The sequence below is a fragment of the Hippichthys cyanospilos genome, chromosome 7 (assembly GCF_059441005.1).
Source record: "Hippichthys cyanospilos isolate Australia breed blue-spotted pipefish chromosome 7, RoL_Hcya_1.0, whole genome shotgun sequence".
Lineage (NCBI taxonomy): Eukaryota > Metazoa > Chordata > Actinopteri > Syngnathiformes > Syngnathidae > Hippichthys > Hippichthys cyanospilos.
In genome coordinates, this window is record NC_142375.1 from 14,496,957 (window position 1) to 14,511,658 (window position 14,702).

At 40.0% G+C, this 14,702-nt stretch overlaps 1 protein-coding gene across 1 annotated transcript in view; it reads right to left on the reverse strand.

Moving 5' to 3' along the window:
- Nucleotides 1-1,291: 1,291 nt before the first annotated feature.
- The window catches only part of LOC148421196 (nucleosome-remodeling factor subunit BPTF-like), a 34,385-nt gene continuing 20,974 nt past the window's right edge, over nt 1,292-14,702 (reverse strand). Inside the window, exons 22-35 of the mRNA XM_088419260.1 lie at nt 13,624-13,717; nt 13,358-13,536; nt 12,570-12,792; nt 12,215-12,495; nt 11,891-12,004; nt 11,357-11,518; nt 10,614-10,696; nt 7,639-7,864; nt 7,180-7,535; nt 6,305-6,478; nt 5,973-6,165; nt 5,319-5,403; nt 3,272-3,458; nt 1,292-1,931 (exon numbers count right to left, since the gene is read on the reverse strand). Coding sequence (XP_088275386.1) covers nt 1,925-1,931; nt 3,272-3,458; nt 5,319-5,403; nt 5,973-6,165; nt 6,305-6,478; nt 7,180-7,535; nt 7,639-7,864; nt 10,614-10,696; nt 11,357-11,518; nt 11,891-12,004; nt 12,215-12,495; nt 12,570-12,792; nt 13,358-13,536; nt 13,624-13,717 — 2,364 coding nt within the window. The 3' untranslated portion in view covers nt 1,292-1,924. The remainder of the gene's footprint in view (nt 1,932-3,271; nt 3,459-5,318; nt 5,404-5,972; nt 6,166-6,304; nt 6,479-7,179; nt 7,536-7,638; nt 7,865-10,613; nt 10,697-11,356; nt 11,519-11,890; nt 12,005-12,214; nt 12,496-12,569; nt 12,793-13,357; nt 13,537-13,623; nt 13,718-14,702) is intronic.

Here is a 14,702-nt window from a genome sequence, read left to right on the forward strand (position 1 = left end):
TTATGACTCGATATAGACTCGTGAAAAGTAACATCACTCAATCCATTTTTGAAACCCAGCCCTACTTAACACATTTTGGTGCGTGGACGATACACCAGGACAGTCCAAGTAGTAGAAAGTTAGTTCTCTTTCTAACGATTTTTTCCCCCTACATTATCAAAATAATTTGTTTTTTTTTGGTTGAACCTAAATCTTTTGCAGTGGCAAAATAAGTGGATATGATTGAAGATATTCAGTAGAAAAAATATTTCCATTATTTATTATACATATTTTGGCCAAAATAAAGTTCAAAAGTATCCATTATATTCTCCTAAACTGGAGCTGGCCTATTTTAGAAAGGATCGTAATTCATTTAAATTCATTCATTTACTTCAGTCTTCCAATGCAAATTGTAAACTCAAGTAAAAATGAATTTAGAACAGGAGTTCCAACCTAATTTGTTAGATCCTTTTGATTATGAAATATGTAAATGTACCAATATGTTGATTTTTGGTTTCTGTAAATTATCATAAAAAAATCAAAATAATCTTAGCAGATTTCACTGTAATGAATTAAAACGAGTTTCATATTTTGAAACGGACTGCTGAAAAATGTGTAGCACGACATTCTAAACTACAATCCTGTACATGCCTTTCATTAGACAGCAACCATCGACTGAGTAAAAGTTTCAATGAACACTAACCCCTTTCAAATGACAGAATTGAGCCTTGTGTAAAATACAATAAATTCAGTGTGGTAATGTCCATAACATTTTACAGGGGGTTTGGGAGAGGGATTGGGTTCACCCTGGACTAGTCCCCAGTCAATAATAGGGCCAGGCTAACATGTTTTTGGAGAATAGTCTGGACCCATGAACAAAGACCTGCATGAATTTGCACCATCTCATCTAAATTCTCATCAAAACAAAATAACCGACAGAGTTACCAATTGCGCAAGAAAATAGAATCTAAATGATCCTGGCGTTTCAGTTCTTTGGCATCTGGATGTTTCCACTCGCCCGCAATGGTCTGAAGGCGGAACCTCTGCGGCCACGTCCAGCTGGCACCTCGGACGGCTCAATGATCCACTTCCCTTGCCTTGGGTGAAGCTGTTCAATTGAAGGGACGCGTTTCATCCGGAAGTGACTTTGGCTCATGAGACGCAGCACAGCTTGAAGCGTGGATGGTTTAATCAATCAAAAAGTCACCTGTATCCTACTTTTAACTTTTTTTTTAAGAGAGTGCTAAGAGGCTGCTGATTGTAGTTTGTTGTTATGAGACCTACAGAGATGGCAAAAAGAGGACAAAGTTGGTGGGTTCCTTTTTTTTTTATTAAAAGCTTTACAATATGACAAAAATATTTACTACGGAAAATACAAAAAACATGAATTGGATGCCAGTGGGTCAGACATTTTGATGTAGACCGAGCAGCCATGTTGGTGAAACAGTTTGTGAAGTGGGATCCAACGTTGTACGATCGCAGCTTACAACCAAGCGCCTCTTGAAAGGACACATTTCCATTCGTTAGTGAAGATATTGTTACAGGGTCGATCGTTTTGATCAAGGAATAACAGAGCCAATCAAAGTTTTTTAGGCACGAGGTCAAATGTCGTGGGGCAGCATGTTGGGGCCAATGGCATGAAAAAATTAAAAATATAAATTAACTTTGAAATAATGATGCGAGACAATATAAGCCTATTTAATGCTGTATCCGACATTAAAATATCAGTCATCTGCTTTGTCAAGGTACACTAATTACAAGTCCTCTTGAATGCTTTGTGTTACCAACATGGCTGCCATTCCTTAAATATGGGATCAGGTTATTTGACAGGAAGTCTTTTGGTTGCTGTTTTACACAAGAAAAAAAGACAGCAACCGTAAATTCATTAGTCTGTTTCTTTCTTAATTATTTTTTTAGAGTGACCCTGGCACCCAGGAGTTTGACATCACAATCTGCAAGAGACACAAAGAGAAAAAGACAGAATGGAGTGGGTAAATAAATGCGGCTGAAGAACATTGCTGCTGAAATGCAGTGTTTCCCAACCTTCATATTTGTCAGCTTTCAAGTGATAGAAAGCCCAGTTATTAACGTTTAATGCATAAATAGACTTTTGCTGTCTGAGTTTGAAATACATTTGAAAGTACCACATTAGTGGCTAGGGCTAATGCTGGAAATGTAACAAAATATTTTTGCTCAAAAACCATTTTTTTGAGTGCAGGAATGGTATATTTCAGGTTTTGAAACCTATACTGTATCGTATTTACATATTTTTTTTTTTTTATAATAAAAGCATTTGTTTTCAAGCAATGCAGAAATTCAGCTCTGTAGACTTAATTTTCTTTTAGAATCTCATCTAACTAAATTCACACAGTTTTTAGAACAATATCTATTTCCTGAATAATTTTCTTTCGCACTTACTTCAAATATTGTGAACCATATAGAAAGTGGATCATCTGCCACTGAACGGCTAGGCTGGAGCAACAGTGTAATGCAAGCTCTCCTTTCCAATGCTCGTCCTATACTGAATTTGTATAAATGGCTGCTTTGGAGAGCTTGCCTACATCCGAAAATACCAGGAAAAATCTTGCTTTTTTTTAGTTTCCTCAAATACAGCGTAACTGATTCGAGGTTCGCATCCTCATTCAGCAATTGAATGTCATTTGTTTTAGCAGCCGTGAGTTGAAATTGGTAGAGACATGATGTGATGGCAGGACTCAAGCTAGCCACTCTGCAACCACAGAAGGCCAATTTCAAAATAAACACGAACTACAGGTATTGCTTTGCCATCAGTGTACTATTGGGTGTGTTTATTTTGAAGTTGGCCTTCGTAACACGCTGTAGAGGTGTGAAATGATGTATCTTTTTTCATAGTGCCAATCACATACAAAAAAAAAAAAATATATATATATACACACACACACACACACACACACACACACACACACACACACACAAACGTTGTCCTATCCATGTATGCATGAATTAAAATATGTACTCATGTCATTTGACCGGATGAGATTTTCACCAGCGCACACAGAAATTGGAGGGAGTGGCACGCTGCCGCTCCAAAATGATTGTAGAGGAATCACTGACGAAAACAATTTAATTACACCTTTAGCCATCTAGTGGAAGAGCATTTCTAAGTTTTGTCTGTCACTATATTAAACTGGCATAGAAAGCTAAACAAAGCCTGGATCAAGACATCCTTTACTTCTAAATGTGAGTGAAAGTCATGGGACAGAGCATGCCTACATTAGGTGACATTCACTGCAAAACTAGATCACTTTCTTACCTGCTGGCTTTGAAGCCTTTGAGCTTCTGGACAAAGAAGCTCTCCAGAACCTCGGCACACTGGTAGAAGGGCGAGTTGCTGGGATTGTAGTAGCGGCAGTTGTCGAAGATTTTGGTCATGTCCGCCACAAACTCTGTTAGCTTGATGTACTTGCGCTTCTGTAACCTCTCCTCCATGGTGGAAAGATCTGAGAAAAAAAAGCATTCAAAAGAAACCATCTCAAGTTATTTGCAATGTGATTTTTGGATGTGGAAAAAGTAAAAGATGGGGATAGTTTAAAAAAGGAAGAATGCTAATTGGCTTCATATGTCACATGTCACTAGATGAAACAGCTGCGGGGCTTCAAGCCCTTCGGACATCATAACCTCCACAACCCCTACCCACCCATCTAGGGTACTTAGAGCTAATATCAAAGGACCTCCTTCTTCTCCATCATCAGATTTCACTGAGAAACTTCCTAAACTTCAGCAACTGGCCAAACGCCCCCCACCCTTCCACCAACAACCAACAGGGTCTTTTTCTTGCGGTGGCCAGACTTAAAGGAGCGAAGTGTGTGCGTGTGTGGGAGGGTAGTCTCTTTTCCACCGGGAGTCTAGCAGAACCGGGCCAGCTCATTAACGGTTTGTTTGTGTAAAATGTTCAAAAAGACCCAGTTGACGCAAGTCTACATTTACATGGCTGGTTTGATCTGAGATGGAGGGCTTCCTCTCTGTAGGCCTCCGGGCAGCTCCGGGTTTGAATGTTTGAGCTGGTCGGACCGCGTGTCGTTTCCAAAACGCTATAAAGCAGCTAGTGAACGAGAACAAGCGAAGAGAGCCGTACCGGGACCAGTTCATGTACTTTTTTTTCTAATACTTATCCCTAAATTAGAAGCAAGCTCAACAAAGAGAGCTAAAGAAGAATAAAACAAGGGGTCCTCTGTTTATGACAGTTCCGTTCTGACGGCGGCAAAGGATTCCAACTCTATATGCAAGTCGGAACATTATTAGTCATTGTTACTGAAGTCAGAATTACAGGAAATATTTGCATGAAAAACGGTCATAAACACAGGACAATTCTCCATGACATCGCACTTTCATCTGGATGGCAAAAGTAAAGAATTCTGTGGCATCTCTCACGGTTGTGAAAAGAAGATGTCATGCCAGGTAACCTACTAGGAACGGAGCCCCACTGACGGTGGTAATTTACCTTTCAGAAGGTTGATTGAAATGAGTCATGATGGAAATTTTCGGCAGGTTTAGCATAATTAGTAACCCGTAACCACCCACAGTAACTGAAAATGAGCGGCATGAATATTTACTTTACACCTCTAAAATGTCATGTTAAACCCATTGTGATCCTGCATTAAAAAAAGTCTAAAACACTACTTTAACATGTCAACTGTTGAAACAGCAGCGGCACACGCTATTCACCCCGTAGCTAACTAGACATTTGAACGTATGTAAGAACAAACACGGGTGATTGACCGGTGAAAGGTCAAGCGGGGTGTGTTTCCTGTGGATACAGCTGACATGCCGGCACCACCCTACAGATGAAAGTTATTTATGGAGGTTGTTTTTCATTCATATTTGTCCGGCTTAATTTTTAGTGTAGTAGTTGGTAGTTTTACAAATATCAGCAGACTCTCACATAAATGTAGTCAAACTGTATGAAAGAAGGCACTGTAAGGTTTTTATTTTAGTCTGCAGACCGGAGTGTCTTACCTATGTGTCTGGGCCGATTATTTAGTTTCATAACATTCGCTAATTGTTTTTCATGTACTTACCACAGTCATTAGACAAGGCTTTATTTGGAATGGCATTGACTGAATGCTTCGAAGAGGGTTAGTAAACAAACATTTAGCAATTTCCGCTAAATGGGCTGCAAATTGGAACACTAACTGACTGATGATACTTGAGATGGTAATCATTGATACTGAATGTACATTGGTTAGAAAAAAAAACAATATGATGTGCTAGGTGAAACCAAGTTGGTACAAAAACACAATATTTTCATATGTCAAACAACACAACCCAGACTTCCAGAAGACAGATGGTCATCCACTCACCCATTGGTTCCTTTATAACTTTATAGTAGTCCGGGGCGTCGCTTGTGTCCACTGGCTCTAGGAATGGCCAAGCCATTTTGTGTGCCTGCAGAGGAGAGAGAGTCCAGAGGTAAGAGAAAGACATTTGAGAAATCTAAAATATGCCTGTGAAAGTAACATTGTGAACAGATAGGTCAACAATGTTGATGTGCTCTCTGAGAGGAGATGAAGGGTGTAAGTGAGTTGGGAGAAGAGCAGTGAAGACACACACCCAAGGTGGAAAAAAAAAGTGAGTGCAGGCAGTCATCCAACTCGTGGCACGCCATAAGATAAGTCAGGCACAGAAAGCTTCTGTTTGGTTGCTGCTACATTCTGGAGGGAGTTTGGCCCTTTAATGACAATGCAACTTCAACTAGCGCCTCCGAGAATAAACTACCGCTGTCATATTTTTGTTTTGTAAGATTTATATATATATATATATATATATATATATATATATATATATATATATATATATATATATATATATATTTTTTTTTTTTTTACTTTTCTAAGTACCTGCATTACTCAAGGGCTTGTTTCACTTTCAGTTACCAAAATCCTCCCTTTCATGTGACTTACATGAGCCAGGTAGGTTTCTCTCTATTTTTTCTAGGCATCTCAAGTCATGCTCACCGTTAAGGAGCGCAGTATTCTTCGTAGGCCCTCGTAGTCTTTTTCAGTGAGCGGCGTGAGGACCGTCATCGCGTCCTCCGTCGACTGACACTGCGGGCACATGTACTCGTCTATGTGGTTTGCCTCGCTCTGCAAGATGCCCACACAGCGACCATGGTACCAGTTCTGACACCGGTCGCAACCAATGTAGAACCTGAGAGCGAAGAGAAAAAAAGAGAGGGAAAAAAAAACAAGTGATCAAGATGTACTTTTTTAATCAAAACTAGGAAAACTGTTTGTTGTGAAACATCCTGTTCCTTAAGTCTTAACATGCAAAAGAAGATGCTACTCACTGGGATTCATCGTATGGCGTTTGACAGATGCAGTAGAGCTCCTCTTTGGTGCTCTTCCGGCCCTGTTTACACTCCAAACATATGTAGTCATCCATATCCTTCGCAGCTTTCTCCGTGATTCCCACACACTCGCCGTGATACCAGTTGGTGCACAGGTCGCAGCCGATGTAGAACCTTCAGAAACAGGATGAGGTTAATGATTGTTTTGAACCTAATGCTATTTTTGTTGAAATATAGCTTGCATAACAGCACCTTTACTCAACATGTTTAAAAATTCAACTTTGGTTCATTCAGGATAATTACATTTTATTCCCCCCCAAAGTCTGAAAAAAATTGATAATGGTTTTGACCCACTATATGATGGTTATGTTTTATAAAACTTTTTTTTGTTATTCCATTTGTTGTTCCTTTCTTTTGTATCATTTGTACAGTATTTATATTGTTTATTGATCTCGCTCTCAAAACTGTTTACAGTGTATGTTTGAATGTGTTTATATTGTTTTACAATAATAAAAAAAAAAAACCAACAAATAAAAAACATCTCTATGATACGATCATGACACGGCATATTCAGGGACCTAAAAAGTGACCAATCAGATTGCTCCAATGTCATTCTTATGCTTTTGAGAATTGCCATTTGTTTGGATGCACAAACGCCATACAGGAAGTCGGAAGCAGGGATTTAAACCCAGTCTTTGAACGGTGCGGCAGATATACAAAGAGCCCCTGATTAAACTTTCTTTTAGCATTTCAGCACAGTGGTAGTTTCATTTTATTCTATTTCTACGGGACTTTGCCACTCACATATCATTATGTCAATTTCTGGGAATTCTAAAACGAAACTTAATAATGCATGAACAATGAGGCTCTCATACTTTGTCTCATCATAGGGAGTTTTGCAGATACAGTAGAGTTTGGTGTCTTTCTTGGCTTCCTTGGTGCTGGTGGTGGAGATCATCTTCTTCTTCTTGGACTTAGCTGCCGTAGCACTCTCCCTCTCCTCATCGCGTTTCCTTTTGTGTGTGGGGGTGACGGTGGTGGCGTGCTGCTGCTGAGTGGTTATGTTGTGTACACGGGCTTGAGCATGTTGTTGCTGGCTCTGAGAGGCGGCGGCGGCAGCAGCAGCAGCAGCAGCAGCGGCGGCAGCAGCAGCGGAAGCCTGGGCAGCTTTCTGTGCAGCTGCTCTTTCCTTCTCCCTCCGCATCCGCCATAGGTCCTTTTTAAGTTCCTCCTGAAGCGCAAATATGTTACATTATAACATAAAAAAGCAGGAAGTGTTTGATCATACTGATCATTTTCTTTCAATGTACGAATTTTTCGGACCAGTCATATACCTGGGCCTCTAGATGGAGCTCCTGATCAAGTAGCACACGTTTCTTCAAGATATCATTCTTCAGAAGCTCTTTGTGGCGGTAAAGAAGCGATGCGAGCTTGTTGGCGTTTGCCAACCTTTTCTTGGACTCCACTATCTCCTCCTTTTTCTTTCTCTTGGCCTCCTGCCTCTCATCTTTGTCTATGCGGTCCAGAAGGAACTTCATGACCTGATTACATACGATCATTCTGTACAAAATAAAAACACAATAGAATAAAAAACAAAGTTTAAAAAAGATATCAGCTACAACTTTGAAATTTATGGGTGGACAGCAGCAGACAGAAAATGACGAACGTCGTCGGACATAGCTCAGCTGAATGGAATAACTGTCTTCCTTCAGACGTCAATAATTTTAGACTATATCAAGAGGACATCAGCTGGTTGCAACCAGAAGGTGAAATCCTTTTAAATTATCAACATGTCATAAAAAAATATATATATTAGGGCGGCTCAGTGGTGCAGTGAATAGCACATCCGCCTCACAGTTAAGGGGACCCAAGTTCCAATCCATCTCGTTCCGCCCTTCCTGTATGGAGTTTGCATGTTCTCCCCAAGCCCGCATGCATTCTCTGCAGGCTTCCTCCCAAACTCCAAAAACATGCATGGCAGGTGTATTGGACATACTAAATTGTCTTTAGCTGTGATTGGGTGCGCGAATGGTTGTTCGTCTCTGTGTGCCCCGCAATTGGGTGGCAACCAGTTCAGGGTGTCCCCCGCCCACTGCCCGAAGCCAGCTAGGATAGGCACCAGCAAGCCTGCGATCCTTGTGAGGATAAGCGGGATGGGATTATTTATTAAAAAGTTATTATTCTCATCCCTACCAGTAACTGATGTAGGGTTAATGATTCAATGAAATTGTATGTTCTTGGTCTCAACGCTACAATGATTACATTTCAATGTTTACAACAATTCTTATACCAAAGTATTGTATTGCCTTGAAAGAGACAAGTCCTGGTCTGAAATAAAAGTAAAACAAGCGTGAATGCTTCAGGAAGGGTGCCTATCATCATCTGTATAACTGATATGTTTCTGGGCAATTTGATACACATATGTCCAGTCAGTTTTTGCCTGTTCTGTGTTTATTTATGCCTTACTAGTATGGGAGTGGAGTTAAGAGACATGCTGGGAGATGAGAAAAAAGCACCTCGTGGTGTATGCAAACATGGGAAACAGAAACAGATGGATCGGTCCCGCACAAGGATAATTCAATGTACAATGTGGGCTCCTTAATTGTGCGTTGCTTTCCTTATACAAAAAAAAAAAAAAAAAAAAAAAACACTGAAATCAGTGAGTTAAAAATTGATAGCATATTACAGTAAATGTAGATAACCTATGACTGCGTCATTTGTATGTTCACTTGTGTATGCCAACATTCACAGGTAGGGGAGAAAATCGTCGGTTCAAGTGAGCAACACAGCGCCTTGTAGGCTGAGCGTCTGTGTGAACGGCACACAAACAGACTAGTGGCTGACAAGGTCATCGTCGGGCCAGGAATTGCAACCGATGTGCACACTGCGAAAGTGGCATGGTTTCAAGATAAATAAGTGCTTTTGTTTTTCTGGCCTCTTCAGATCACAAATATCAATTTCAGAGGCATTTACCAATTAGTTTCCCAGATGAGAACTAATTAAAGCAAAACTATTAGAGGAGGTTGTTCCACACTATTGAAGAAGTCACAGTTTTATGTACAATGTGGAAAAGCAGGATATTTCAGTTAATATATTTAATAATAAACTGGAACATTATATATTAAGACAACTGAAAAGTCCTTCAAAATTACAGAAGCTAATATGTGTTGATAAAATCTTCTCATTAACTGTACACTAAATTTACAATTCCTGAACATAAAGAAAAACATCCGAGCTTCAGAATTTGAAATGGAGTGTCTGTGTGTCGGTGACAAAGTGATTAAAAATATGTTTTGCAGGTGGCGACAAAATGGAAAACGGATGGAAAATAAGCAGAGTCAGACTGCCAAAGGAGCTGCCGGGTCGAAGTCACGCTAGTCTGGCTTTAGTGTTTCGGGTCTGTGTGAATGGGCACAGTGTTGACACAAACACGTGTGTGTCAGAGTCAGCAAACGGTCACGGCATCATCGATCTACAATGTTAACAAGAGGACAGGAAGGTGAAGGGAATGTCTTAACATTACTTGTCCATTGTATCATTGTACGCTACAGTCCTGCTAATTGCTAATTACGGCTGCAGCTATAGAGTACTTTTACTATTCGAACATATGACATAAAATTACAATTATCAGGTATTCAGATAAAAATATTATTTTGCCAGGTGAAAAAACATTATAAACGCAGAAGAAAAAATACCATATTCCCACTTACATATGAATGACCAGGTTTTATCATTTTTGATAGTCAACATGTTTTTTATATACTTAGCAGCACACTTACTTTCCCCCTCTTCTTCCAAATCTCTCCCCATAAATTTTAGTAGTTGAGACACATTTGCTGGCTGGAAAAGCACACTTAGGTCAGCATGGTTTATTAAAATATGGCCTGTAGGAATGGCAACTGTGTCAGGCTGTCAGCAATGAAGTTTGCAGCGTCATTTTCGGTTAATTTATGCTAAATGCAGCAAAAACAGAGCCTGAGCTAACGGTAAACACTGGCAATTTCAGCATTGAACGTGATTTCTGAACACGCTTTACATATTTTTTTTCTTACATGTACACGAATGAGCGGGTATCCTGGGCAAGAAGAAAAATGCCTCAAGCATTTTTTTTTCATATATTTACAAGGAACTCAAATTACTCTGGGAATCATTTCACCGTAAGTGCTCATAGAATAAATCTACAATATGTGCCCTCAGGTATTTAATAGTTCGTGGTGCCACACCTGAAAGTTCCCATGCTATGCAGCCCTCTCAACATGCTGTTGATCTGAGCAACAGAGGAATGGATACTAGAACATACACAACTAACCTCTGATTCTCTTCTCTCTCAGCAGGTGTCAGAGTCTTCTTCTGCTTCAAATATTCGATCAAAGCGTTCTGCTTCATCACAACCTATGAAAGACAACCAAGTGAATCAATTTGGAAGGCCATGTCTATCTAGACGCACTTTGCCTTACGAGTTAAATTAGTTCCATGACCTAGCTTTATTGGCATATCAAATCAATTATAGCCATTTAAATAAATTGAAATGCTGGTCCAGCATGCTCACAACATGTTTATACATTTTTAATATGAAAAGAAAACATGTTTTGATAATTGTGTAAAAGCATCATAAAACAGTATGAAAAGAAACAAGTTGGTTCTATAGAGGTGAATTAAAGAGATTTTATATGGCGTATGTTTGCCTTTAAGGGGCTTGGCTTGGCTTTCCAGTCATAAACATCAGGACTGTCATCAGGAGCTGCACGAAATAATTTTGGCATTGTCTCCCACAGTACTCCATGCAAGTATCCTTCATTATTTGTGTGTTTGACATGTGAGGGCATTACTGTTCCATTCAGTGCGAGCTATTTTCATACCCTTTTTGTCTTGATATTTGAGGAAAAAAATTGTAAATAAAACTGAAGAACAGCGGGGATTGAATGTCTGGATTCTATAAAAACGTGTAAATATGTGTTTGGGATTGGGGAAAAACACCAGACTGCATATGACCTGTGCACACTCTTACACATTAGCCTCCTGCTTATGATTGGTGCTTAACTGAGGTCACACCTGTTTCTGAATGATGTCCTTCTGGCTGACAGAGTTGAGGGCTTGCTCCTTCTTGGCTTCTGCTGCTTGTTTTTTCTTCTGCTGTTGCTGCTCTCGGAGCTGCTGGATCCTCTGCAGCTGCTCTTGGACGGAAGCAGCCTGGATGGTCACGACGTTCCCGATCTACAGGGACGACATTGTAAGATATGGAACTCTTCCAACCTAAAACTGGAGTCAATAGCAGCAACCGATGAACCTATGGCACAAAACATTCTGAGTCCATTTGAATTTTTTGGACTTGCTTCCCCTGAGTGGCTCACTTTTGTGTTCAATGAAACAGCCCTTACACTTAATATATTAAATATTAAATAGAGATGATTCTTCATTTAATTCTTTGAGACAATTTTGTTTGTTTGCTCAGTGACAGCTTTCTCTTGTAAAATGTGACTTAGGTTAGAATATGTTAAGAACATTAGTGTGATGGTCACTATTTGAAGGAACACTGTGGTTTCTTGACACATGAAAATGTTTGACTTAACAGGCTTATTAGACTACCTGTCCTCCATGAGCTGAGGTGAGGCCAGCCTGCTGTATCTGAACGGGAAGCTGCAGTTTGAAGTGTTGGGGTAAAGATGTGCCACCCTGCTGAGTCTGTAGCTGGGCCAACACCTAAAGCATCCAAAAGAGAAGAAATAGAAATGTAATAAAATAGAGAAGGAGAGAATAGCTTGAAAAATTGTGTGTTCAACCACACACAACTTGAAAGAATTGCAGCTTACTTTACACCTGTCTACGTTAAACGTACAGTACAAATAGGATATAAATTTCTACGGGTGGAGTGATTTTGCAATAACAATAACAATGTAGCTGTCATTGTACCTGGACCTGCTGCTGCAGTCCAGACATGATGATTTGGGGGCTTTGCTGCAATGGCAGCTGTGCAGTTCCGCCCTGGCTTGTCGCTTGCAACGAGGTGGGAGACTGAATGGGCATGTGGGCCTGCGTTTGTGGTGGTAACTGGCCTTGTGGGGTGGATGCAGACGGGGTGCTGGTGGGAGCCGGAGTTGCTGCCCCTGGCTGCACTGGGGCAGCTGCCTGTTGAGCAGGCTGGGCCGGCGTTTTGGTGAAGTCAGAGTTGGGCTGGCTAGAGGATGTGGTGTCTGTAGAAATTTTCAAGGAGTTGATGACAGTTTGAGGTTCTAATATAGCCATCCAAATCATTTTCCACTCATACCTGTGCTTGGCGTGGGTGTTGCCACTGGAGTTGGGGGCGTGAATAAGAAGCGCTGCAGCTGGCCGTTGGGCAGGGTCGCCTGCATGAGTTGCTGGCCAGGACCCGGGATGACCGTGACTCCATGAGGAATGACCTGAAGCTGGCCGGTAGTCTGACCTTGACCTTGAATCATCACGGTCAGAGCCTGCTGGGAGCCACCAACACCTGAGCTAGCCTGCTGCTTCTGGAGTGAGGTGGACCAGAGACACAATGTGTTTGATTAAATTGCCTTTAAACTCAGTCATTTTTGACTTATGGATGTGAAAAGTTAATATTCACTACCGCCCCTGTAAAAATGTACGTTTGATATCTACAGCCATCAATAGCAGTGAATAAGTTAATCACATGTTCGCTGGAGCATTCACGGTAAATGCCATATTACAATTCACTTTTTACTACACATTCTGTCTGGAATACATGCCTTTTTCAAGGTGAAAATTCTATCACTTGTATCGTCAAGATCCTTTATCAAGCTGTTGCAAGCACCTGTCATTAAATAATTCTTAACATTAAAAGCTACCACAATATGATCTTAAATAGAAAACTGGAAAGAAACCAAAAGTAATTCAAAGAAACACACTTTATGTTACAAAATGTAAACCTTGCTAATGACAAAATCAAGTTCAATTCATGGGAAAAATATTTTTGATTCAAGCACCAATAACAATTATAAGTAAATGAGAACAGTGAATATTGAAGTTGATGACTTTGATTATTTTCGTATGATGTCATGAGCAATGCTCACTAACCTGTGCTAGCTGAGCAAGCTGTGCGATGGAGAGTTTAACCTGGCCAGATGTCGTTCCAGCTGTTGCGTGGGTGGCTGAGCTCTGGCCAGTGACCGTAGCTACAGGACTCGCTGTAGAAACTGAGGTGGACACTGTCTGGCCTTGTAAGATCTGACTTACCACCTGTTGGGCAGCCTGACCTAAAAAGAACCAGTAAGTAAAACAATGTTAAGATACAGTATGTACAGATATTTTGACACGAGGGCAAGTCTCAAGCATCAAATTACCTTGCTGGACCACAACCGGTGTTCTGAGGATTGTTTTTCCCGCTGCTCCACCTTGTTGGATTGGTGTTCGAATAGTTGCCATTCCAGGCCGAATCTGCCCACCAAGAATAAAAAATATTGACTGACAAACAAAATGATGTTTTGAGAACAGACTGGTTTCTTATGAAATGTCAGAAATGGGGGGAGGAAAAAAAACAACCTATAAAATACCAATAATAAGAGCTTACAAATGTGGTCGGCACTTGCAAAAGGGACCTCGTGTCAAAAGCTAAAATTTACATTGTTTATATATTTTAATTCTACACTTAAGTTCCATTTAAATTTATATAATAATACATGGAGGTTTGTTAAAAAAATTGACAAAGTTACGGCAATTTGAATGTTGCTAGGTTGAAATCTCCACTTTTGAGACAAACGAAGTTAAAGTTTTGGCAGTTAAATAGTAACTTAGGGAAAATATACTGGCCTCAGACTTACAAGAATTGTTAAAAGACCACTAGAAGAGTTTGACCTCTCAAAAAACAAATTCGAAGATCCCATTAGGTAAACATTAAATTTTCTGAGGCATCATTTGCCAAAGTTTGCTTGCTTTGTTGATGTTTTGTGTATGTGTGTGTGTTTGAACGTGTACGTGATTTTCAAAGTAGTCATATTACCTCCACTGGAAATTTGATGTAAGAATTTTTATATCACAAGATTATTTGCCATCTGGTGTAATTTGTGACGAGAGTTTATTGATATTTTATCGTGGATATTATATCATTTAGCCACAAAAAAAAAAGTTTTGATGGTTCAACATTTTAATTTCATAAGAGAGTCTTCTGTAAGATTTTGTGCTAGGCGGTAGCATTATGGTATATTTTCAACGTATTAGTTGCTATGTGCATTTACTCTATTAAAGCATTCGTGAAATTATGTTAGAAGTGAGGATCTCAGCTTTATTTGGAGACAGCTTTACAGGGACGGGCTAACAAGCAAGGCGGATAAAAACGTGTTAGCAATCGTGTTATTTCCATGAATCCCTTAATTTCGCGCACTCTCAAGATAATTTTAACTTTTTGGCTGCTGCAAACTGAAAA